Raw genomic sequence first — 27,148 nt, forward strand, 5'->3', positions numbered from 1 at the left:
GCATAGACAAAGACACACACCTGACACAAATATTCTTTAATAATTAGTATATCAATTAGTATAATAATTACATATATATGTCATGCAATAGATGACGTTATTTACCTTTATTTCCAAATCCAAATTGTAGATCCATTGTCAATGGTACTGAGGTCATAGTATAGCCTACAGCGTATATGCTAAAAACAGCAGAATGAAAATGACTAAAATCCCCCATGAATATTTGTGTCTTAACATTTCTGGGTGTGGACATGATATTTTTGGAGCCACTGTTCATCAGACAAACAGGATGATGCAAGTGGAGCCAGTGTGAAACCCGTAAACTGCAGGAAAAGCCAGCCTATATTGTCCTCAACGGTCATAAAATACAGTGACATGTGCACTGGGGCTCCTGTGCCTGACAATTAAGAACAGCATTAGCATGCCCCTGTATCTGCACTGAATTCTGTCCAAATGTCTTCCTAATAGTGTTGTTATTTTGATTTCAGAGGAGACCTTAGAAGAACTATGACTGTGACTTTATGTTGTCATTAGAAGATGGGATATATTGTAATTTTGTAGAGGTAACTCAAGGTGTTACATTTCTCCAATGAGTGCTGGAGACTTTACTATTCATCACAGGTGTTTGAGAGGTAAATGATTTTCCCAACAGATATTTTGACTTGGTATGGTGTGAAAAGCACAGGTGCTACTGATAACATAACGATGGCTCCTCTCCATGCAAGTGTTTCTATTCAAGCAGCTTACTAGAATCCACCTATTGTTAATTTCATTATTGACACCTGCGCTTTACCTGCTGTTATATGTCAAAAAAGTCTTTGGCAAAAATTGGCTGTAGCCTACTGTATAAACAGTGTAATCTGCACTATGCCACTGGTGGTTGAGGTTAATGTATGACATTTCAGCCACTCACTTTCTAACCCAAACTCTGACTGAAACAGCATTCTGTGGTTGTTCATGTTGCTATTAAGACTGAAAGAGCAAAAATTGGGATTATTTATTCAAGTTCTGTGCCATTCACCCTCCCCACAGTCCTAAATCCTTACCAGTTCATGAATAATCATGAGATGGCTGGTAGCCTATCTTGTTTATTACAGCAACATGAAGTGACCATGGTGTGCCATTATGAAAACCACAACCATCAGTGGCCTCATTTACGGTAATGTGTCAGTGTTAAAAACTGACCAATGCAGTGCAACAAATAGAAAATCTGATTATACCGAGTATATGTTGCTCATGAGAACATTCTGTCAGCAGCATATTGTTAATTCTGCCAGGTTCCTTGTATTGTTTCATAGACCTTTTAACCCCTCACGTCATTTGCCAACAAAGGATTGTGAATGACTTAATAGCAGTGGCAACATGTGAAACAGATTTTTCGACCAGCATCATTAGTCTTAAAAACAAACCAACACATGCTTTATGTAGTATTTTTTCATTTTCCCCTTTATTTTAATATCAGCTAAAAAGACAATGTAAATGGATCTTTTAATACATCATGCCCCACCCAAAAATTGAAAGACATTAACATTATCAATGTTACTTTTTAACACCAGTGGAGTTATCATGTAGACACAGAGCAAAACAGGGCTATATTTTTAACTTCGATAAGTTAAGAAATACTCAAAATGCAAATTTTTCTTATGCTTAAATCAAAGTTTTCAATTAGCAATGTAAGGTTGCTTTAACATCATGTGGCCACAGGACAGAGAAATAATTGCATCTCGTCCATCTGGCCTATTACATTTCTCAGTAACCTGAACTTTGGTCTTGTTTCCTGATAATTCCCAAATTCTCCAGATTCATTTGTCTTTTTCACAGCAGACATTTTGACTTATGATTGCAGGTAAAGCACAAGTTGGGCCTTCTTTTGCAGTCATTCGTAGCTTTTGTTGTGAATACTGATCCATAAGGATCATTATGTGTTTTACTTTGCTACTCCATCAGTGTCTTAAAAATCAGTAGTAACATAACAGACTAACTTCGACAAAAAAGAAATCAAGGAAAACATTTTCAACTTTTAGACATTATTATTATTAATAATAATAATAATAATTGTTATTATTAATGATAGTAATAGTAATAAATTAATTTGAATTGTTAACTAAAGTTGCAGGTCTGCAAATGAATGAATTAATCCCGTTTTGAAATGAATGGTAACCAATGCCTGCCTGGAGGGTGGGTAGAAAACTCATTCAGCTAATGCATGTAAATAATGCATGGATGAGGATGAATGGACAAAAACAAAGACAAGTGGTCAGCAAGAGCAGGTCCTTTAAATATAACCTGAAAATCTAATGTTGGATCTTCTGGCCACATAATCATCCTAAAATCTAAACAAAAGTGCAGTTACACATAGATATTCTGCACTTAATATTTCATTAGACAGCTCAGTTTCACCTGTCCAGAAATTGCCCCCCATTGTCAGCATGCACCTCATCATCTGACTGAGTTCAGATTTAGGAGGTCTGACGTGATGGAAGAGGTGACTTGTCTTTGGCTATGGGAGGTCATAAATAATGCACCGTTTCCCATACATGTGAATGATGTAATGGTTTGAGTCTGCCGCTGATTTGGGGGTACATCTCTGACTTCCCGCCCCGCGCCATGTGCTCAATCGCCGGTTGCCAAACGATGAGAAGATAATCCTGCTTTGGAGGAAAACCATAAGAGTAAGTATTCATTAACGGATGAAACAAATGCGTTACGAATGTAGACGATGCGAAGCTCGAAGCAAATTTAATTTAGCTCATCACAATAAAGGCAGGTGGAGTAGTGTGCTCTGGGAATGAAAGGGAGGAGAGCATCCATTCTCGTTGTTCTTGCTGCCGGCGTAAACGCGTGCGTAAAGTTGCTGGTTTGGACACGCTCCGGTTTTGTTTCTGGACAGGACCACTGGTTACCGTGTGTTTTGAGAGTGAGATGGGATGTGGTTTTGTCCTCCGAGCGTTGCGACAGCTCAGTGAAAGGTCTCACAAGTATCTCGGTCTGTCAGACGATCACCACGCGTCCGAGCGAGGTGGAGAAAAAAAGAAGGTGGGGGGAGAGAAACAGCAGAAGCAGACAATGCGGTTTTGCGATGCGTTCGTTCCTCTGTACAAATTTCACCCACATCCACGAAAAGATGATGTGAAGATGTGGGAGAAGAATTCATCGTGATTTGGCTTTATTTATTTTATTTATTTATTTATTTTTACATTCGCACTGAACACATTTCCTTGCGTTTTGATTAAGAACAAAAACAGAGATGAAATTTCCAATAGAAAACCCGAGAAAACAAGTTAACTGGGACCCCGAGCAAGGTTGGTAAATCCTGCTTTATTATTGCCAGATAACTTTAGATATATGTCCATTTAATAGTACTCTTAATATCAGCAACATCTCATGGAGAAACCTGAGACACAATAAATCGCATCAGGCTAAATTATTGACCAGTTTGAAACAGTTTTCATTAGCTTTACGTAATTTATGATTCATGATTTTGTCTATTTCACCTAGAATTTTCTCATATCTTTATATGTCTGTAATGCAAAACGGACCTTAACGTAAGACAAAGCGACTGGGAGTTGCCTATGTCTTTATTCTCCATCCTCCGTGTGCTCAGCTGTGCGAGGCAGCGCTGCTGGGAGCTGAGCATCAGCGGCGTCAAGTTGGCAGAAACAGCCAGCATTAGACCGGAAACGCTGTTGAAATAAATTATCGCATGTAAAGTTGTTCCCTAAGAAGTAACGTTGTCTAAAGGACTTGTACCTTTGTGAAATCCTCTACACAAAGGTATACATTTCCAACTATACCTACCAGAGATTAGTTATTTTCAGAGACTTGGCTTAATGACGATTAAAAAATAGGCTATGACTCCTCCCCTGTTCACGCTAAGGTGAACATTTTTTTAATATATTCTTTCCAGAAAACATAAGGGAGTTTGCTTTGTCTTCAGTCTCCATTGAACTGTTGTCTGTAACCTTTCTGACATACAGGTAGACTGAAACATAGACTCATCTTTGCAACTTCCTACTGGTTTTATTCTGAATTCTGTTTTTTACCGGAACTCTCAGAGCTTCCTGTGTTAGTCAGTCATGCTTGACGCTTGTGTTTGAGGCTCAGCTGGTGAGTTAAACGCCTGCAACCTGTTTAGTACCACAGGGAATAACTGGGCTGAGAGCCGACCTGAGCCAACCCAAAATTTGCCTCCATGCTTACTATAACTTGACTTAGTTTTGAATTTCTTTAGTCCATCAGTGAATAGGCTAAATAATTATTTTGTTTCCCCCCATAGTATGAACCTGACAGAGTAAACTGTGTGGTCTGACAGGTGCCATCATTAAAAACCTCATCGTCACATTTGTTTTCCATTCTTTCTGTGGCTGAATTGAGTAACATCTCACTCACTGACCTGACCTGACTCTCCAGTGGGCATATCCTCTGCTTTGGCCAGACATGTTGGAAGCAGAGAGCGAAGGCTGAGAGATAGTATCAGATAATATCAGATAAAACTGCTTTCCACTCAGGCCTTATTTAATTTGTTAAAATCAATGTGAAGCAGCTTCAGTGGTTTGAAAAAGATTTTAGATTAATGCCACACAGCCTCAGAAATTTGAAAGGCAAACCAAATTATGGTCATCGCAGTTTTGGTTCTGCCTATATGGTTTAAAATATAAATTTTAGACCTATATTTTCTCATAATTGTTTTTCGATCACTTAAATATGTGAGAAACAGTTTTCTGAACTGCCCTAGCTGCTTCTACTCCACTGCACCGAGCTAATTTATTCAGTTTCACTCACTCACAAGATGAGATGAAAAGCAATTAATGTCATAGTAAAACTAGTTATGGATTTGGTCCAATTTACAATTAATCTACTGATAAATGTTCTACTGCATCCATCAAAGTGACTGCACCAAATACAGCATGAGATATTAATGTTGGGTCATAGTCTTTTTGCTGCTTCACCACTCAGTCTTAATTTTCTAATTCATCTCATGTTCTAAAAATAGCCAGCCACCGCCCTTAAAGGGCACATACTGTAAATTGAAAGCGGCAGTTTTGCACCTTCCCGAGCTTGTGACATCACTTTGCTGTTATTGACTCATGACACAGGGATTAACTAACAAGATTCATAGCTCTTGGACCAAAGAATGAGACACTTCCTGGATGTCCTTGACTCATCACGTCAGGGTGTGCATGTGTTTGTGTGTGACGTGAGTTTTACTATATTCATGGGGTCAAAAAATCAGGAGCCTACTATACTTGTGGGGTCGGACAGATTTATGCGGACCAAAATGTGGGACCCCACAAGTTTAAATGTGTGTTTGGTGGTTAAGTCTTTATTTTATGGTTAGGCTTAGAACTAGGTTTAGGTTAGGGTTAGAATAAGGGGTGGGGTTAGGCATTCAGTTGTGATGGTTAAGGTCAGGGTAAGGGGCTAGGGAATGCACAGAGTCGCCACAAATATAGTAAGACAAGGATGTGTGTGTGTGTGTGTGTGTAAACATTTTGCTTAGTATATCCCATAAGTGAAACTATCCCATTAAACAAAAGAGTACCTCCCATAAACAAATCAATTTCTTATTCCTTCCTTCAAGAGTTGCATCATTGTAGACAACAGGCTCCGCCCATGGCTCTGGGGCTCTCCATGCTCTCCAATCTGAGCCAGGTGGGGGCTGTTAGGGGTGAAGGCCGCTGAATAGCTTATACAATGCCTTATATACATTAAAGGAATCTAAATTTGACTGCCTCCTTGGTGCTGCTTGCCTCATGGTTGACCTTGCATTTATTATAAAACCCATGCCAAAGCCAATGACTGAAAGTGGCACTTACCCCTCTCTTATAGTCTATTAGAAAAATTGAATCCTGCCTCCCAGCAAAGAGGGTAAGTCAGTTTTCACCTGTACCTAACAGCGCTGAAAAGGTTCAGGTGCATGTGGTGTGTCTTTTGAAAATTTGAATGCTTTTCTCATTTTATGAGATATATGAGTTACACACTGTACACCCATCTAATATTCAGACAGTAAATTAATTCTGGATGTTTTTCTAGGTTTTGCATTTATCACATTAAATTAATAATGAAGTTTTCTGCATTAGTAATAAAAGCAGTGGTTGTGGACTGCTGAGGCTCCATTTCACAGGACTAATGGCTTTTATGTGTGAAACCCTGATCAAATTCTCTGGATGGAAAGCTGTCGAGGCAACAGAGAGTCTTCCTGTGGTCTGGCTTTGGCACAGCTGTAGCTTTCAGTGTCAGCTTTGCAGAAAGCCTTTATTAGCCCACAGTAATACAGGGAAATTGCTTTTTAATGCATCTCACAGAAGGTTGTAGGATTTCAATAGTTGTAATGATCTTATGTTTATGTCTGCATTAAGGAAGCTGAAAGGTGTGAGACTCATTCCATGTACTAATTACAATTTTTTTTATTATTAACAGATTAGTTATCACAGATGAGGACAAGGGACAAACATACAAACACTGGAAATGCCCTGTGTTATCATTTCAAACTCACTTACAAAGCCTCAAACCCTGCCTTCTCATTTGCCTGTCAGCACATTTTTCTTATCCAGTCTATAACAGATTCTGGGCCTTGAGCCATTTATTAGACCAGTCCACCAAAGTTTATTAATCTGAAATCATCAGAATCATTTTCACAAAAAAAAAAGAATTACTGTCCCTGTCTAACACAGGTCAACAAAAAATATATTAATCCAGTTTTGTCCTTCCTCTCACTCTTATCCAGTGGCGGTCCAGACCAACTTGGTCCCTCCCAAAAAGGTCCAGCCTGGCATGGTGAAGTCGACTCTAGTCCAGGCTAGCGTTGCCACCATGCAGAACCCAATGGGCTGTGACCCAAAAGCCAACGGTCACTGTCCGCTGCCACGTCTGTCCATCTCCTCCCGCTCTGCCAGCGTGGTGGCCAGCATGGATGCCAGCTGTGACGGCGCGGCTGCAGCCCTCCACTCGGTGATGAAGTGGAAGACAGTGCTGGCAGTGTTCATCGTGGTTGTTCTCTACCTGATTTGTGGAGGTCTAGCATTCAGGGCGCTGGAGATGCCATTCGAGAGCAACCAGAAGACCAGCATCACCCTAGAGAAGGCCTCGTTCCTGGAGAGACACCCCTGCATTACTTCTGACGAGCTGGAGGAGCTAATCAAGGTGAGTGCTTGAAAGTGGAGATGAGGTTTTGTTGTTCCTGTTTAACAGACTTTAAATAGAGTCATTTTCTTCCAGCTACTCAGACAGACTTGGAATAATGCATAGCATTTGTTGCATATATTCATCACCAACAGATTAGTGTGCAAGGGGACATGAAGATAAGAAAAATTAAATGAAAATTATCTTATAAATAATACTGAGTGTCATTCAATTTGATCGGTAGATAAAAAGATGAAAGTCAGAGACTGACCTTTAGAGCAGCAGTTTTATAGATGGTGATTGCTATCCGGGGTAATTAGGGGTTCTCAGGGTAATTAATTCTGGTTTCATTAGCTAATCACATGAGCTTGAAAAGGTTGGATGCTATTCCCTTTCATGTCCACACTGTCCTTCAGCAAATGAAGCTTTTAATTCCAACCTTTAAAACTGCTGCTACATTTTCAGAATAACTGCTCACGTGTAGGTAAAACATGCTGATGTAACGTCATGCGTCATTTTGCTTTCAGCGGCTAAATAACAATCTATTTTGATACTGAATAAAAAAGATTGACTCAATGGACTAATTCAGAGCAGGTGAGATTTCAAATATCATCTGCATTCATCACAAACAAGCCTCCTGGCTTCTACGGAGCTTTCATTCACATCTCATGGCCTTCATTGGCCCGTTCCATTCATGAATGAAGATAATCAGATACAGCTGAAACTCAGAAAAGAACCAATAAGTGGAGCTTTGAGTTGAGACCATTTTTGTCACATTTACTGTACTGAGGAAGTCAGTAAGTGTACTGTTACATTTACCGACTTCTTCCTCATGCATTTGCATTTATGTCTTCAGACATCAGTTACAGACTGTATAGATGATTAAGTTGGAGCAGTTTAGCTGTTGTTGCTACAGAGACAGGTGCCTGAACATTATCTTTTTAGATGTTTTTGTTGGCTTCAGATCAAGGCATTTCTTATCTGTACTTGTTGCTTTCATTTCATTCTAGCTCTGCTGAAAGTTTAAGAAATGATTGTCAGCCCCAGTTTAGATTGTTGTTGCTACTTAAATATAGTGGGTGCAAGTGGGTGGGTTGAATTCGCCGCAGAAGTACGCTCTGTCCTCTCGCTAAATTGAAGGCACCCACTGTTAAGGGTTACAGTGAGCTCACAATGTTTTCAATAAAGCTGTGTTGCCATAGCAGTTATAATCATGCTAATTTATATGGATTTCCAATAGCATTTTCATTGGTTTTCTTCACGTTGTGTTGAAGAGTCAATAAATGGATTATACAGAGTCTGAAGCACCATCAGAATATACCCCCCCTCTCCTCTCTGCCCCCTGGTTGGTTGGCGGTTGATGGGTAAATGTCATGAGCAGACTTAGAGGCAGGTCCATCCTTTAGCAGGAAGCACAGTAATGCCTTCAGGGTTGTTTACCACGGAGATATTCGTAATTCTCAGTGACACTTTGCGTCTGTTGGCAAATACACTGTACAGTACATGCAGTTTTATATTACAGAACATTACATAAAAGTAATCATGGATAAAAGGGGAAATAATTTGCTTGCATCCTATGATTATCCTCAGAAACTGAGGTCAGTCAATGTGACCTTTTACGCTGCAGTTCATGTGCAAACAGTATTGTAATAGTAGTAATCAAGAGAGACATTTTTTGTTAGAATAGAATAGTGGGTTGTTATGATAAATAGATTTCATAACTAACTTGTATCTGAATGCCTTATGCCCTCAATAATAAGTGTATGAAATTCCAGAGTGAGGCTTTAACAACACCCACACAGTTTGAAAAAGGAAACTAGCTCACAGCCACAACGGCATAGTTCTTTACTGTAACATCTGAAGCCAAGTGTTTCAGTGTTTTCTATCAAAACTGTGTGTGATGTATCTTCTACTTTAACAAGAATGATTTGAAAGATTCGGGGAGATTTGAGGATCTGAGTGACTCAAAATGAAACTGTCTGACCATAAAATGAATTATAGCATGTATAAGAATTAATCATTTAGTGGCAGATCTCTTACGTCTGAGCCTTTATAAAACAGCCTGTTGTACAGTTTGATTTAGGCTGACCTGAAGCATGTTAAAAAATAAAAAAAAATCCCATCATAACTTAACTGTTCATTTTACAATGTCTTTTTACAGTGTCAGCTGCTTAATCACAGAGTATGACAATGCTTCATACTGCGCTCTGATATTACACCCAGAATTATGGGGCGAGATTTAAGGTCACTGCATCTAGCTGACATGCACAACTGGAAGCGGGATTGGAAAATGATTTGAGATGTGTCGGCGTGCAGTTGGCTGAGTGGAAAGTTTGATTTGTGGTGGTGGTAGTAGTGGTGTGTGTGTGTGTGGGGTGGGGTGGGGGGGTGCAGTGGGACTAAGATCAGTCAAGCTCTCATATAGACAGACTCTGCAGAAGATGTTCAACAAGAAAAAAAGAAGGACTATGTGTGTGAATGTGGGCGACTATCTTGCTTGGAGAGTAGAGTTTGTAACATAAGGTCCAAAGGGCAAATGTGAAATCTATTTTACCAAGAACACAATTAGTAGTAACCCACAGAAATCGTATGGAAATACTGTAGATCCTGCTGGAAAGCACTGTGAACAGTTCATATTTGTAGCAAAATCATAGCATGTCATACAGATGCCAGAGCAGAGCATTTTGGAGTAATGTACTTTCCATGTTTTTTCATGTAGTCTGAGAAAAGTAAACACAAATTTCATGTTAGTGCCACAGTGGACCCATCTGATTCTCCTAAGCTTGAAATAACCCCAAAGAGAGAACCAACCACATGGCATTTGGTGTGCTCCACTTTCCGCTAGAATGGCTCCATTTGATGTTAGCGTCTTCAACACTGCTCCAGTGAATATTGGACTGCCTATCTGTCTCTCCCTCCTCCTCCACACCCACCTCTCTTCATTTATTCTTTCCCAGAGAACCATCCTTTTCTTCTTCTTCTGTTAACCTCTGAGCCACAAAAGTGCTATCATGAGTTTGTAAAAAAAAAAAATCAATGACAGTGTTTCCTAAGGAGAAGTGTGGAAATAAAAACCTTTAGCATGGTGTGCCTGGGGTCCGGAGGGAATCAATTATTCATTGCACAGGCCAGCAGTCACAGACCTCCTGCTGCCCAAAGCAGCAGCGCTAGTAGCAACAACCACATCATAGACAAGATTGTCAACTGGACAAATGATCAGATTCAGATACATGAGATAACCTATGTCTCACAAGGAACTGAAAGCTCAGTGGCTATTTGCCTGTATAACATTTCCCAGGACTCTATATTACACCTGACAAATTTAAGGTATTAAAATGTTTATTTATTTACATTTTTCATTGGTTTTCTGCAAAGAAGACTGATAGAACTCCTATATGGTAGATTTCAAGCAACTGTCGGTAGCTAAATAACTTAGCTTAACATAAAGACTGGAAACAATAGTCTGGCTCTGTCCAAAGGTAACAAAATCTGCCTACTAGCAGCTCTAAAACTCCAGTCTGTTCCAGCCTTTATGCTAAACTAAGCTACTGGCTACTGTGTGTAGCTTCATATTTACCATACAGATATGAGAGTGGCTCCTCAGCTTACTCTCTGTCAAACAGTTTCTTGAAATCAGAAATCATCACGCCACTGAGTTATGATCGTACTTCAGCCTTAAAAAAGAACAAATATCAAGCCATGTGTGAAGCTCACACTGGCAATTTGTTTCTGCTGTCTCAAGAAAAGGCCTTCAGGACACACTGCTTCACAAGTACTCCATCAAAGAGTCTGTCTGGTCCTCTAACAGGTTCCGCTATCGGTCTGTTCGTGCTGTGTCAAGCCTGTCGCTCAGCCGACGAACCTCCATGGGGACACAGCAGTGGTGACTCACAGTTGTCAAACTGTTTGGCGGAGGAGTTGACAGAAAAATGGCAACCTCAGGAAGCGTGTGTGTGTGTGTGTGTGTGTGTGTGTGTATATATATATATATATATATATATGTATGTATGCAGCCTGTGTGGGTGCGTGAGACGAAAGGAGACGATGTATTAGAGAGCGGGCACATACTGTGGAGCAAACTAAGGTTTGCTCCACAGTATGTGCTGACTTGATGTGTCTGTTGACCTGTTCATGTCTACTTCAGTATCTGTGCTGTCCACCTACCCACTGTGCGCCCACAAAGACAGCAGACCTAATTGGCTTCCCCAGCTCTGTTGGGATGACTCACACTGTGGCACTATGTGAAGCCTCGCTGTTATTGACACCAGTCAAGGCTCATTTATTGATGAGTCACTTACCTACAAATAAACTTTCATACACACTGAGATACCTGCAGTAAAAGTACCAACCAACACCATCATGATTTTTTTTAATAGCACCAATTACATGAGTTTCTGTTGATTTGAAAAAAAAAAGTTTTATAAAATATGGATTTATCGTTGTTTGTGAGAACTACTTTCAAAGGCTCTTTATCAAAATGCTCAGGTGTCTGCAAAACATTCACCAACTTATGGAAATACTCTAAAAGTCAACATCAATCTTAAGTTCCTATAGACTCCTGGGCAAGGGCGTAGATTTGCGTATGGACGGTAGGGACATGCCCCTACCAATGTTTTGGCAGGATAGAATTGTCCCTACCAATATTTGAGTGAACTTGCTCACACTATGTTTGGAGAGAAGTCATATTAAATCATTCTGACTCTAGGCATGGGCATAGTATTTTTTTAACCGATATTCGATTAAATAAATTAATTTTAAAATGCGCAACTTTGGTTCTGATGCAGCCTCCTGTCTCTAATCTGTAGTTTCTACTCTGAGGTCTGGAGCAATGTCCCGCCCACAGCATGATCTGATTGGTTAGACATCACAGGTAATAGCCTATGATAAGCAAGTTAATCTGTTGATCCAAGACACAGAGAGAGAAAGAGAGAGAGAAGCTAGCGCTAACTGCTAAGATAAAGTAACTAGCGTCTGTATTGCATAATATGTTAATAAACCATTTGGTTGACAGCATCAAAAAGTCTTGGATGGGTGGGCGGGGTTGTTGCATCCCTACCAATGTTGAGACCAAAGCTACGTCTTTTCTCCTGGGTCTTCAAATGCTTCAATGTAAGATAATGTATATGCAGTGGTGGGATATATAACAAAATGCATTTACTCAATTACTTTACTGCAATTACTCTATTATAGATTCATACAAGCCCCATCTACAACCGACCTCAGTCATCCTGTTTGGCAGTCATTTGTGCAGCCATAATGCTTCAAGGTGGTCAGTGTAGAGATGTAGATATTAGTGATGGTAAAAGTGCTGCAGAGGAGAGTGCTTGGCACTGAGAGTGAAGGAGAGAGTGAGGCACCATGCTGGCTGGATCACTGCCGTCACCTGCTGTGGGCTAGAGAGACACACTGAGAGGATAAAGATCTGCAGTGGGTTCGTGTGCTCTCTAATGATCCTGCAGTGGAGAATATGAAAACACATTAGCCCAGAGCCCGTCATGAGCGCTTGGTGGTGACTGGATGTATTTAAGAGTGTCGGTGTGCTGAGTCCTCTGCACAACCAAAATAGAAGAGAGCAGGATGTGTGAAACCAAAAGCCCCATTTGTCGTCCTAATTAACACCCTGCAAAATAAATCAACGTTATCATCCTCATGCCTCAAAAGTGCACGTGCCAAAGGAGGATTTTCCCCATCTCTAATGCAGCGTGAACTTGGCTGTGAAAAAGACGAGAGACAAAAATAGACCTTCTCATAAAGTATTCAGATACATTGTGAGGCTATTTATAGCTCCCTCTTGAGTCCAGAATTAGGTTATTTGGGGTTTATTATATAATTACCACTTTGATATTGCCCCAATAAAGTAGCTGTGTCTGCTAAAACCTATGAAATAGCATTACTGTAATTGGCTAATTTTAGGTACAGAAATCAGTCTCATTAGGGGGGCTGTGCTGATGGAGCTGAGGTAATCACAAGCAAGATTATGAGTAGGCATGTGCAGCGATGTGTGTTGAAGTGGTCCTCCACTCTGTCTGCTTTGAAATGTATGTCACGAGAGTTGATACATATTTTATTACATGGACGTGCATCTCACTAACAGCTTGTATGGATGGATGGATTGGGGGGGGGTGGGGTTGCTGTGTAGATGATATCCCACGAGGAATGTTGGTAAATGCAGTGAAGCTATTTCTTATGAAAAGAAATCCCTCACAGTGACTTTCATGTTAGCAGAGGTGATGCTTATTCGAGCCCAGAGGCGAAAACTAAACATTTCCATAGAGATTAGAAAATAAATGCTTTTCTCATAAAATAGCCATAAACTGGGAGTTTACACAGAAAAACAAGATAGTAGATTAACATTTCACGCCTACATAATGGAGCACAGGAGGAGATTAATGAGAATAATGATGCAGTAAATGCAGAGCATTGTGGCTTCTTAATGTTTTCCAGACACTAGACAAGCTGGGGATAAAGAAGAGCTGAGGGACTAAAGAAAAAGGCTGACACTGAAAAAAGGAGATAAAGGTCTTTCTGCTGCATGTGAAAGTCTGTTTAGTCAGTGTGAACTGTAAAAACATGCAAATTGGGTAGAGAAGAGAAACAGTGTCACATGAAGAGCCAAACACTGAATAATTTGAACAGATCTTATGCTAGATGTTTGTTTTGCATGCGTACTGTAAATCCACAGGAATCGTAAAAGAGTCATTGTGGAATGCTTTTATATATTGACATGCTACATAACTGTCATTGCAGAATACTTTCAGTCAAAAATTTTCTTGCATAATATTTATTTTAGTCAGGGGATGTTTTCATGAATAGATACAAAAGCTCAGGCTCTAGGATAGTGGTTCCCAACATGGGAGTCGGGACCCCCACAAGAGGTCGCAAAGATTTGTGCTACACAAAGTTATGCTCATTTTTTTCTCCTTTACTTGAATTTTTGCACTTTTACTAATGAATCACTGAGTAGTTTTACATCTTTAACACTCAAATAAAGCAAGCAAAATCACTCCATTGTTTGAAATGGTCACCACCAGTAGATATTTCCATTTAGTGACAAAAGTAGACTGCTTTGTTCTGAGAGCTTGCATATCAAAAAGGTTGGGATTACTTAGGGCAGGGCAAAGGAGCTAGAACTATTATAAATGTATGCAGTAAAATAAAGTATAGAGTAAATAATCAAATTAGTGTTCAGTGCAATGCTTATTTTGTTATTATACATTGCTTGAAAATAATTTCTTTAGCATTTTGTATCACAGAACTACAATATGGTCACATTATTGTCATACAATTCCACTGTGAGGTACAATTGGACCGATTGAATTAATTGTAAGTAAATCTACTTAGCTCCACTTCCTGTGTTATTAAAGTATTACAACATGGGTATAGGAATGATTCAATTCTCCATCTGTCTTTCATCCCCCTCCCCCATTTTTCAGGAGCTTTCCGACAGACTTTCCTGTCTCACTGTCTTATCTCTTTCATCAGGTAGTGAGCTAGAGACAGGCACTCCCGATCTATCTTAAGTTCAGTGTTACACAATCAGTGGCACAGGTCACACATGCACACACAAACACAAACACACATGAGAGACACATGTACACAGAAATACATAAACATTGGCAGGAGGTGGGTTAATGTTCTCACTCTCTTCACACCATCAGGACTTTATATAATGAAACAAAGCAGACATGTCGAGTGTTTGTTGTGTTGGCATCAGCTGAGCTGGCATGCAATCATGAATCTGAATTTCTCTGTTTATAAGAATTTAATGGGCAAAATGTAAGTTAGGTGCTCCTAAGTTTTTAACTTTTACACTTTGTTTCTAAGGTTGCATTCATCTGGATATCTCAGCTTAACATACCTGCACGTATCATCTTTATGAATTATAAATCATCCTCTTTCCAGCATGCCATAGATGCTGTGTGTGCAGGAGTGAGGCCTATTGGAGACATGACCTACAATTCCAGTAACTGGGACCTGGGCAGTGCCTTCTTCTTCGCTGGAACTGTCATCACAACCATAGGTAAGTTTAAAATCCTTATAATCTGCTATTGCTGACAATCAATACAATGGACATTTCAACAACTTTTTAGCACACTTCAACCCCATTACCTTCAACTTGTATTCGTTTTTTCAGATTCTCAGAATTACACACTTATACACTTAAGAAAAAAAAAGAAATGCAATATGATGTATCAAATTAAATTTCATGATTTATATTTTCATAATAACAGTTGAGTTGAAGTCGATGAATTTTTTTATACTTTTATTTTGTATTATTTTGTATTTTTATTTTTTCTCCTCAGTGACAGTTTTATTTCATGATGCTTTTTCATTAAATACACATATTAATAAAAATAAATAAAATGTAAATAAGAATGCTCAAGTAATATTTCATAATCATAAGTTGAGTTTTAAAATGTATTTTTTTATTAGTGTTTCATTAATATATTTGACGTAATTATTCACTGGATTCTATTTCACAATTTAAAATAAGTTTTGAATTTGAATTTTGTTCATATGTGTGATATTTTATAATATAGAACACTTTGAGCCTCCATGAAATAAAATAAAAAAACATCCAACCTGGCAGCACAAAAATGTTCCATCAAACAACAATATGAGCCTGTAAACGCAAGACTAATTTGCAATAATTCATTTTTAAAGGTGTTGAAGCATTTTATATCAGATTTGTGCTTTCAGTTTGATAAAGATGTTGTCTCATTTCAAATCTCTACAAAGCTGTGCAAATGATTGCTTCTTATTGCTGCCCTCAGGTGAGTTATACAAATCCCTTTCGCCCTCATGAGCTGGTGCTAAATGAGGCAAAGCACAAGCACTGTGGAATTTAACAACCTGTGACAATCAACATTATCGAGGAAGCTTACAACACAGGCACTGCTGACAGAGACAATGTGGCTTTATTTTATATCACGCTGTTTCTAATTGTTTTTTTTTTTTTAATGCTTTCTTGATTTTATAAGATAAACATGAAGACAGTTTGTAATTGATCACAATTCTTTTTTAAAATGAATGTGAAAACCCTTTTGCTGCCTGGAAGCTTTGATCAAATGCAACCATTTACAAAAAAAAAAGTTGCTTTCTAGAGCCATAATTTGAACATCAAAGTGAGGTGTTAAAGATTCTATTCGCTCTATTAGCTGCACGGACTGTACCTTCCTTGTAATTACTGGAAAAGCACACAGCCACAGGCCTGTTATTATGGTGTAGTCCAGAGATTTAATTACCTGTGGCATTCGCTTATTTGCTGCTGAGAAGAGGCTCTCAGTAGATTCATGTACTTCACTCGCCAGATTTTTTTTTTTTTTGAAATATCAGCCATTACAATACAAGAGCCTTGACATCTTTCATTAAATAAAAAAATGTACATACAAATTCTATTAAATAGACATCCTCAAATGAATTTAAATAAAAATCTATGTGACATATTCATGAGACAACTTTGTTCTGTGAGAAAACATGAGTGTGAGTGGGAGTAAAAATGCAACATAGTTATATTTTGGCCTCAACAGGTTGAAATGAGAGGAATTGGGACACAGTACAATATTATGCTCTGTCTCCCTGGCTTCTCCATTGTATCTCTGTCACTGTAGGGCCATAATTAATGCAATTTTCTTTGAGGGGAACCTAATTATTGTCTCTCTTGGAGCTTATTTACCTCCAGGAACTAAAAGGTATTACATAAGCACTTCAATTGATTATGTTGCATAAGAAAGTCTTGATTGTCTTCTTCTGCTTCTCATTGTACTGTTTATAGCCCGCCACCTCCCCACCACCGCGTCTTCTCAGCCTTACCTCGCATCCTCGTTTTATGTCCTCAATGTCATGCTTCTTAACTCATTTCTGCTCTTTCTTCTCTCTCTATCTTCCTCTTTGTGCTTTCTTTGTTTCCGACAGGTTATGGAAACATAGCTCCAAGCACGGAAGGCGGGAAAATCTTTTGCATTCTTTATGCCATATTTGGCATTCCTCTCTTTGGCTTCTTGTTGGCGGGGATTGGAGACCAGCTGGGGACCATCTTTGTGAAAAGCATCTTGAGAGTCGAGAAGATATTCAGGGTGAGTTACAAGTATCACAGTGAATCGTTACTTCTTTCTTCATGTGTGTGTTGCATTTACTTTTAGTTCTCTTGCTTGTGGGTAGCAGTGTAACAGTGTAAAAGCTCAAATAGGCCAAGTATTTTTCCAAAACCTTAACTAACTTGTTTTCTGAGTCATGTTTTATTAGACCATGGCACTCTTACATGATATTTTACTTTCTGGGTTAATTCTAACAGCTTGTCCTTTTTTTTTTTTTTTTTTTCAGCAAAAACACAAACAGATCAGTCAGACTAAGATCAGAGTGACGTCCACCATCCTGTTCATCCTGGCCGGCTGCATTGTCTTCGTCACCATCCCAGCCGTCATCTTCAAACACATCGAGGGTTGGACCACACTGGAGGCCATCTACTTCGTAGTGATCACTCTTACCACAGTGGGAATAGGAGACTATGTGGCAGGTAGAGCTATGCAGCAGATGGTTGTTCTGTCCTCACGTAGATCACTGTTTTGTTGAACTTTAATGACATGAAATTTTTCACCAAACCTGTATCTTTACTTCATCTCCAGGTGGAAACCGTAGGATCAACTACATGCAGTGGTACAAGCCGCTGGTGTGGTTCTGGATCTTGGTGGGTTTGGCGTACTTTGCGGCCGTCCTCAGCATGATTTCAGACTGGCTTCGAGTGCTGTCTAAAAAGACCAAAGAGGAGGTGGGGTTCATTCAATTACACCTCTCAGTATTACATTAGAGAGGCAGAACATGAAAGGTCACTAAGCTGCTACTTCTCTTGCCCCTTCTGTCTGCTCTCTTATTTTGCACATTAATTGCTGCTTAGACCTTGTCAGGATCGGTAGCAGGCGGCTTTTATTTGAGGTGTTGAAGATGTAGCTGTTTTACTAAGTTCAGACATGACATACAGTGACTTATTGATCCACTAGACTAGAAAATGATCTAGGGCTAAGCCTATAGCTTAGTGGAGGGTTTTTGGAAATCTGGTTTTTATGGAACTTTTTATAATTAACACAAGGATAAGGGTGGTGATATTCTATATTTTTCTTATTTTCAACAAATCTTCTGAAAATACCAAAACAACAAAATCTATCTCATTAACCAGTAGCCTACTGTCTGTGCTGCAAAAGCCTGATATAGCTTATAACTCTGTGCCTTAGAGCTTCATTGTTGTAAAACTATTAAAAACACATCTGTGAGCCAAACTGTTTCACTGTGGACTGTACCAAATATCCTCTCCTAATCCCTCCCTGATCCTTTGCTTCCTTTCCTCCCCACTGTTGTCACAGGTCGGGGAGTTTAAGGCTCATGCAGCTGAATGGAAGGCAAATGTACGAGCAGAGTTCCGTGAAACGCGACGGCGCCTGAGTGTTGAGATCCATGACAAGCTCCAGCGGGCCGCCACCATCCGCAGCATGGAGCGCCGCCAGCTCGGCCTGGAGCAGAGAGCTCACTCCCTTGACATGCTGTCTCCAGAGAAGCGGGCCATGTTCGCCAGCCTGGATGCTGGCCGTTTCAAGACTTCATCCCAGGAGAGCATCGACACCAAGCTGAACAACCTGAGGCTGAGGGGGGCCTGCGAACCGTACGACCATCAGGGCAGCGAGCAGACGCCGCAGACAGCATCGTCCTCAGAGGAGAATCTCTTCAACTTACGCTTCGGATCCCTCACCAAACTGGGCAGACGTAACAAGAACCGAGAGCTTCGGAGGAACATTCCCGAAGATGTTCGAAGGGCGAGTGTAGGCATGAACAGTGGCGGCGCCATGCTGGGGGAGGAGAGGACAGAGGAGGAAGAAGAAGAAGAAGACGGGGAGCCACATGAGGAAAACGGAGAGAAGAAAGAGGGAAACATCAGTCTGACAAACCTGTCGCAGTACGTGATGGAGCGCACCAAGTTGAATGGGTTCATACCAGCACAGGCCAAAGACACAGAAAATGATTAGGTCTTGAATGGAAGAGCACTTCAGCCATAGACAAGCAGTGCAGAGACAGAGAGAGAGAGAGAGAGTGAGAGAGAAACTCAGACAGAATCAGAGTGAGAGTGCACGGTCCTTTGAGATGTCAAGAAATGTGCCTTTTGGTTTCCTATGCTTAGACTGGAGCTGCTCCCAGGAAATTCAGTCATCGTGCCATAGCCGTGGGAAGAAAATGTGTTGCCAAAAATGAATAAAACTGAAGAGACAGAAGAGGCTGTAGTTAAAATACCTCATTACGGATGTTACTGTACAATGGGCTACTTAAGAACTTTCATTTGTACAGGGGCTGTCTTTCCAGCTCTGTTGTCTTTCAGCCCTCACGGCTCTTATGAGACACCCGGGGGCAACGACTCGTATGTTGACGTTGAATCTTATTTTTTAACAGTGTGGGCAGGACTCGCAGAGAGCTAGATTCATGTCATCCATCCTCAGGAACATTATCGATCTCCGCTTTGTCATCTCATACTGTGGGGGGCTATTTTTAGCTCGGCAGCCTGCTACAAAAGGACTTGAACGTTTAACGAATGGAGAGTGGGAGGTTGTTTTTTCTGCTGGATCAATAGACTGTATGAGCATTTACCTAGCTGACATGTACAATTATTCCTCCATGGTATGTGATTTTGAAGATGTAGCCTTAGGGTAGAAACTATTACATACTGAGAGCTCATAAAAAAAAACAAAAAAAAACACTATTCATCTTGATTGTGCATGGTTCTTAAAACACAACCATAGCAGTTAATTGACGTAAACTAACTTGAAAGCTTGGAGTTACACCTGTGATAATGTTTCTTTTTGTTTGAAGAAAATAAAATGTATTGCTTTCAGCCACCATTTCCCTACAAGTGAATCAACACAGTGCTGGAATCCTCCCCATAAAGACCCTATTAATCACCTTTGGCCATGAGATTGTCAGCTGTGTTCAGTTTTGAACTTCTTTGTTTTGTATATGACATTCACATGATCACAGAATATCTTGAGATTGCTTAAATGACTTTTCAAATTCATGAATGTGACCGCTGTTGGTTTTGAACTCACCGAGCATGTTTGCATCTGTGATTACTCCCTTTTATATCAGCCGAGCACTTGAGTTGTATTTTCCATTGACCTGTAAAATATGAACAAAATATATCATGTTTCTTTCTTTTTGTATTTCTTTGCTGAAACACTTCCTGTAGTTAATAGAGGCTCACTCACTGAAATGTTTGACACATGATCATCTAAACCTTTTCTCTTTTGCATTTTACAAACAGGTACTCGCACACACACACACACACACACACACACACACACACACACACACACACACACACACTCACTGACTGCTTGTACTTGTAACCTGTTCATCTGATATGAATAGCATTAACCTTTCCATGACCATGACCTGTGACAAGCTTAGCAACTATTCGTTGTGTATAGTTTATTTTGTGAACGATCACATTAAATGTAGTGAGTGCCTTTTTCCAGATAATAAACATCAATCAATCAGTCAATCAGACTTTATTTGTGTAGCACTTTTCATTCGAACAATGCACACAGAATAAAAGCAATTAAAAAAACACAACCCCCCCCCACACACACACATATTTACACACAGAACAATAAATTAGCATGTAATACATAAAAACAATAGAAATACGACAATAATAACAGGAACTGTGTAACTGAGGAAATGCCATGATGAATCTCATAAATTTGCACTGAGGAAACACTGAAGACTGCAAAACAAAGATAACGCTAGAGTGATAAAAATAAAATAATAAAATACTAAAACAGAGGAGACATATTAAAATGAATAAACCAGAAAAGGTAGGATATTAAAATTGGGTGAAATTGAAGACAAAATAATAAAGATAAAATAAGAAAATGCTAAATGAGAGGGAATGTTCGGAAGAGAGAACCACCAGAAATAAAAGTAGAAATAAAATAAATAACCAGAAATAAAAGTGAGGTATTTAAAGGAAAATAATCCTGAAAATAATCATAGAATAAAAGGACAAACTGGTAAAACAGCTTAAAATATATAAATAAATAGAATGATTAATAAATAATAAATAATAAAATTCAGACTAAAATAGTAGGTCTTGAGTTTGCTTTTAAAAACATCAAAACTGTCTTCTGCCCTCAGGTCTTCAGGGAGGCTGTTCGTGGGTTTTTGCTCTGACTGTGTATGATTAAAAAGGCCACTACCAGAAGACCTNAATAACCAGAAATAAAAGTGAGGTATTTAAAGGAAAATAATCCTGAAAATAATCATAGAATAAAAGGACAAACTGGTAAAACAGCTTAAAATATATAAATAAATAGAATGATTAATAAATAATAAATAATAAAATTCAGACTAAAATAGTAGGTCTTGAGTTTGCTTTTAAAAACATCAAAACTGTCTTCTGCCCTCAGGTCTTCAGGGAGGCTGTTCGTGGGTTTTTGCTCTGACTGTGTATGATTAAAAAGGCCACTACCAGAAGACCTGAGGGCTGTAGAAGGTTCATAGGATAAAAGCAAATCTCATAAATACGTAGGACTAAGACCATTACCTTTAAGAACCAATAAAAGGATGTTAAAATCAATTCTGAAGCAGGCAGGTAGCCAGTGAAGATACTTTAAAATTGGTCTGATGTACAATAGTAAGGCCGGCTATGTATCGGACTCCCAACCCCAAGCCAGCAGGGGGAGCTATTATTAAAAACAGGAGGCAGCGAAGTCATTGGAGGCCCGCAGGAGTAATCACTGGCCGGTGTGTCGTCTACAAACATCCATGTATGGATAGCGGTCAGTCAGTGGCGGGAGGCTGTAGAAACAGCATGGAAAATGTTTGCTGGAGGTACACGTGTGCCATGGAAGTTGGAGTGGATACCATCGCTCCTAAAAATAACAGAAAAACAAGCCCGTTCCCAGAAAAGATTTAAATTGTTGATAAAAGCCAAATCGTGTGATGGACAGACTGACTGCAGCCACGTGTTTAACGACTGAACTAACCCCTACCTTGGCCCAGCGAAGGTAGGGGTCCTGGGATGAAGTCACAGCTGTTGAGTTCGTTAAAAAGGCGGTTAAAATTTTGCTTAAAACCTCAGACTGCTGCCTGGTTGTGCCATTCGTACCCACATGAATGATAAGATTTTGGACATGTGGGTATTTGCTGAGTACAGGCGGGATCCACTGAATAATACCCACAACCTTAGCACCGAGCGTGCAGTGATTGTATGTCTGACAATGGGGTCACCGACGATCAACGATATAGGAGTGCGCTGTGGAGGCCTGTGGCGGGGAGCGTCCTGTCCGATGACGGAGTAGATGGGGAATGGTGAACAGAGATGGTGTGGAACTGGCCAGGGTTTTTGGCTTAGCCCCAAGCCGCGTCCAGGTGTCGCTAGCGGCGGTGACCGGAGGAGAGGCACCAATACCAGGGCACTGAGTGGCAACAGGCTCTGGGGTAGAGGCACCTCCAGCAACTTCAACATGACAGTGAACAGTGGCATCAGGCACTCGCGCACAATCTGTGTCGGTCTGTGCTGGACCGAAAATGATGGTGTCCGTGAGCTTCTCGGCGTCATGGATATTCTGGCTTCTAGCGCTACAATCTTATCGGCCAGGAGGGCGCAGCTGACACAGCCGGGCGGAGAGGTAAGTGGAGCCATGGGTTGTAGAAAGGTGGCTGACGAGCAGAAATAAAAGCGGAGGCCAGTACAGGGCTACAAGTGCATAAAGTCTAAAAGCTTCGCTGCCAGCTGTAGATGTTAGCAGCAGCTAACAGGGAGACCGCAGATATTTACACTTGAAAGGTTTTAACTGAGGTGGTAGAGGTGATCCACAGAAGAGTTGGCATGCAGCAAAACTTACCGACACGGGTCCAACAAGAGGACCTGCTTCGGAGATGAGGCATTGGTTTGCAGTCGGTAGGTCGGCTTGGTACCCGTTGTCTGCTATTCCTGTTGCTCGGTTAGCGTTAGCACCAAAGGCTAAAAATGCTACAAACAAGCCGGATTGTGCTAGCCTCGGTAGTCTGTCCCGACCCGGAACGTGATTATTAGAGTATTATGCTTTGTTAAAAGCGTATAGATAAAGCAGCCTGGATCTAAAAGTGTTCAGCAAGGATTGACATAAAAACGGGATAAAAATGATAAGAACTGTCCACTTATGACTGGCACACACTACATCTGCTTCTCTTATGATACACGACAAAAGACATTTTAAATGTGGCTATTGCTATACTGATAACAGCATTAACATATTAAAATCATGATGGTATTGCAGGGCATGTTAGAACGACATTGCTTTTCCACAATTATTTACAAAAATCAATCATATTTTTCACAGCATACATTTTGACTTGCCATGATGAGAAAACCACAGGTATCACTAATTAACTAGTAACATTAACTATGGCTACTAGGAACCTAAACCTTAAGCAGCTAAATTGAATGCAGCCATTATTTATTTCATTATTTATGTCTTCTGTGGAAAAAGTCCTGATGTTGGCTTTGTTTTTTCCATTAAAACCAATTGCTAGGAGCTACTTGCTGGAAGTGCTGTTTGTAGGTTTTAGTTTGTTTTTTTAAGAATGAAGGAAAAAGAATGGGGGATATATATATATAAAGAGAGAGAGAGATAGAGAGAGATAGTGTGTTTTCTGGCCATTATTGTCTCAAAATATCTTGGCACACATAAGAGGGACAGTTCAGATGTGTTTAATACATTCATGTGCTTCCTTATTGAAATGTGCACATCCTTTAATTGGACCATTGGTATAGACAGGGTTACTTCTGGTAAGTGGCTGTGAGGAATTATGGTTTCTGTAAAACCAATGAATTGGAAATGGTTACATTTTACCTAGTGTAATGTAATTCATTTTTGGTACAAAGTTTTGCAGTGGGCATTTTATTAATAACAGTTAATGCTCCTATACACTATATATCTATATTATTCAATGAGCTTAAGTTGTGCATCTTTGTAGTGTATTATTCAGTTTTGCCCTGAAGAAATCAAGGGAATGAGGACAAAAACACAACTAAGTGACAAAAGGACGTGTTGCAGTTCTCTCAATTTACTGAATTTATTCAAACAGTATGTCAACCAAGCATCGCTTCTCTGTAGTCTTGAATTTATTTTTATCTCGTTTCTTTTTTCACTTGCGTCAAAATTTTTGCCTAACCATTTTTTTTCAACAAACATTATCACTATGAATTTTCCATGATGCAGCTTTTGGGTAATTAAATGACAGAACTCATTGTTATGTAACTGGCTCTTAGCGTGTTGCGGGATGCTGCAGCCCAAGGTCTCCATCCATGCATGTCTTGCTCGGAGCAACAGTCAGGTGTGTCAAAGTGTGCGTTGCGCCCAGGAAAACGACCTGGCTGACAGCACCACAAAAGAAATTAATCAGGGAAGCAGGCAAGTAAAGGGAAGGCTATAAATTGCATGTAATGGAAAGGGGTGTGTGTGTGTTTGTGTGTGTGTGTTTGTGGAGCTTTCCTTCAAGGTGGAAGTGACCTCAACCTGCTCTACCCTCCTCCTCTCACTCTTGTCTGTTTGTCACTATCTTTCTGTCCCTTTATCCTTATCTCTATGCCTCCCCCACACATGATGAATCATCAGGGGATTTTATTCTCACCGTTTTTTTAATTGATTTTTTTAGTCTATTTGTGCGTTGTTCATTAGTCTATGTAATCATGTCCTGAGATGGTCAATCGGAGTCATTTGTATGGACGTGAAAGCGGTAGGGAAGGTGATCCCGAACAGCTTAGAGAAATCCATTAACAAACATGTCTCTCAAACATCGAGCCCTAACTAATTTTTTTGACAACGTAGATCGTAGATTGTGATTCATGTGCTAGGTTATGCTATGTGTTAATGGGGATGTACACAGTTAAATCTATCAATATCCTGCGATCCCTGCCACTAGGTTCGGAAATAATACTTTTTCACCCTCACAACCTCTGAATCACAAAAAATTAAAATCTTACTCGTAATATCTGATAACATGTTTCTGATGAATTAAACTAGGAGCTGAAGTAGGTGTAATTTGCGTTTTTGTGGTAAGAAGACACTTTCAGAACCACATGGTGCAGTGTTAGAAAAGGGCTGGGAGGTGTCACAACATCAAAATAACTAGGGATCTCTAAAGAGACATTGATGGTTGAAGACATATTTTATTTTTCTATATATCAATTAACAGTGATTTTACATTTACAGCATCAGGGGGATGGGTGGTTTGACACATTATCATCAATGAGTCATACATAGTGATGCATTAATGGACATGTAAACAGTATAAGCATTTTAAAGAATCAGATCACTGAATGAAAGCAAATTGATCCAGACTCCCTCTTCAGGTGCTCACTGCAGAGTGCACACACACTGCTCTCTTTGCCCAATTATCTCCCGCTTCACGATCTGCGCAGTGTGTTCGTCTTCCTGCACAGCTCTTTGCTTCCTCCCTTTGCTTTTTATAGTTTTGTGTGTTTTGATGTTGAACCTTACATCTATTCTCCAGCCGGCAGGGGGAGAGAGGCATCAGTTTAAACTGAATTTGCACATGCAAATTTAATGTGGTGTTTTAACAAGAGTGGAATTTGCATGCAACAGAAAAAAAAATTATTCATTTGATACTTTGGCAAAGTATTTTTTCATCCATCCGTCACTCCTCTAAATCATGACTCTCTGCTAAACTGACTAACTGAATGTTCCTGGTCTTAAACCTTCTCTGATGCCTAAAAGCATTTCTTATGTCTCCAGCTTTTCTTCTGCATACTGACAGTTAACTGATGTCAACCATCAGACTTGTAGCTTTACAGCTCTTTCCCCCATTAGAAAGCTGTGCAATTCATCCTGAGGGCTGCGGCAGAATCATGATTTCATCAGTCAAGAGTTGTGTATGAACGAACACACAGGCTTGTGTGTCTCATCCGAGAGGATGACCCCCACACACATGGGCAGACATCCTAATCCTACCAAGTTGACTTGCCCTGGAATAAAGGCAATCTTAGTCAAGGTGCAAACGCAAAAAAACCCCACTTCTCTTTCATTCGAATGTCAGAGGGCTTGAAAAAAAAATCACTCAATGTCCTAAATAGAACAAGTAGAGGGATTGCAATATTGACTCCCACCCACTCTCAGTTCTCTTAAAACATGATCAGAAATAGCCATGAATCACCCAGAAGAGAAGGCACTGTGGGGGTTAACTCATTCCCTGTGTTTACACAGGTTTAGTCATGCATAAAGCTCACATATAGCAGGTAATTCTGCACCCCAAACTGAAGCTTTTCTCACACTGAAATTCAGGATAGTCAGTATAACTAGGATCTCAAATCATCCTTCCTGTACAGAGTTCCCCTTTGCTGATCTTTGACCTGCAAAGTAGTGTGACTTGCCAAGGCTGTGGGCGAGACTAACCTCTGAGGAAGTATCTGTGCTGTTTTAGGGTAACTGCAAAAATCACGACTGCCTGAAGGGCTGACTGAGATGAAAAACAGCAAATCACTGATCCTAAATTTACCGCCTAAGACGATTTATAAAAAAAAAAAAGAAAAAACAGAATTACAAACTTACAAAAGCACGAAATTCACTACAATAACAATACACTTACCAAAGGTGGCATTCATAAACTGTAAGTAGAAAAAAAGTAGAGGAAGAAAAAAAATGTTTTAAGATCCATGAGCTATCTATTTATGAAGTTGGTTTGCAAACTGACTTCTAAACACTTTTCATCAATTGAATCTCTTGTTTTGGATATGATTTTATTTATTTATTACTTTTATTTTTTTACCCAGATTAAAATCTGATAAATCTTGCAAAAGAAAAAGCACCACATAGGAATAGCCTATATAAAAAAAAAACAAAAAACAAAAACAAGTCATCCAACAAGACAACAAAATGTCCTGTCAGTCACCAGCTAAAATGGAGGCAGGTTCTATCTGATCCATAATCATTCCGATTGATTACACCTGATCTACACTGCTGCATCTTCCAACATTCCCAGTTCG

General features: G+C 39.8%; 1 protein-coding gene across 1 annotated transcript; it reads left to right on the forward strand.

Moving 5' to 3' along the window:
• Positions 1-3,247: 3,247 nt before the first annotated feature.
• kcnk10 (potassium two pore domain channel subfamily K member 10) lies at positions 3,248-19,136 on the forward strand. Its single transcript, XM_022751049.1, has 7 exons — positions 3,248-3,302; positions 6,728-7,143; positions 15,025-15,142; positions 17,038-17,198; positions 17,446-17,638; positions 17,748-17,890; positions 18,480-19,136. Exons 1-7 carry the CDS (start codon positions 3,248-3,250, stop codon positions 19,134-19,136), a joined length of 1,743 nt encoding a protein of 580 aa, XP_022606770.1.
• The last annotated feature ends 8,012 nt before the right edge of the window (positions 19,137-27,148 follow it).

Source organism: Seriola dumerili, unplaced genomic scaffold (genome assembly GCF_002260705.1).
Source record: "Seriola dumerili isolate Sdu_G_001 unplaced genomic scaffold, Sdu_1.0 BDQW01000149.1, whole genome shotgun sequence".
Lineage (NCBI taxonomy): Eukaryota > Metazoa > Chordata > Actinopteri > Carangiformes > Carangidae > Seriola > Seriola dumerili.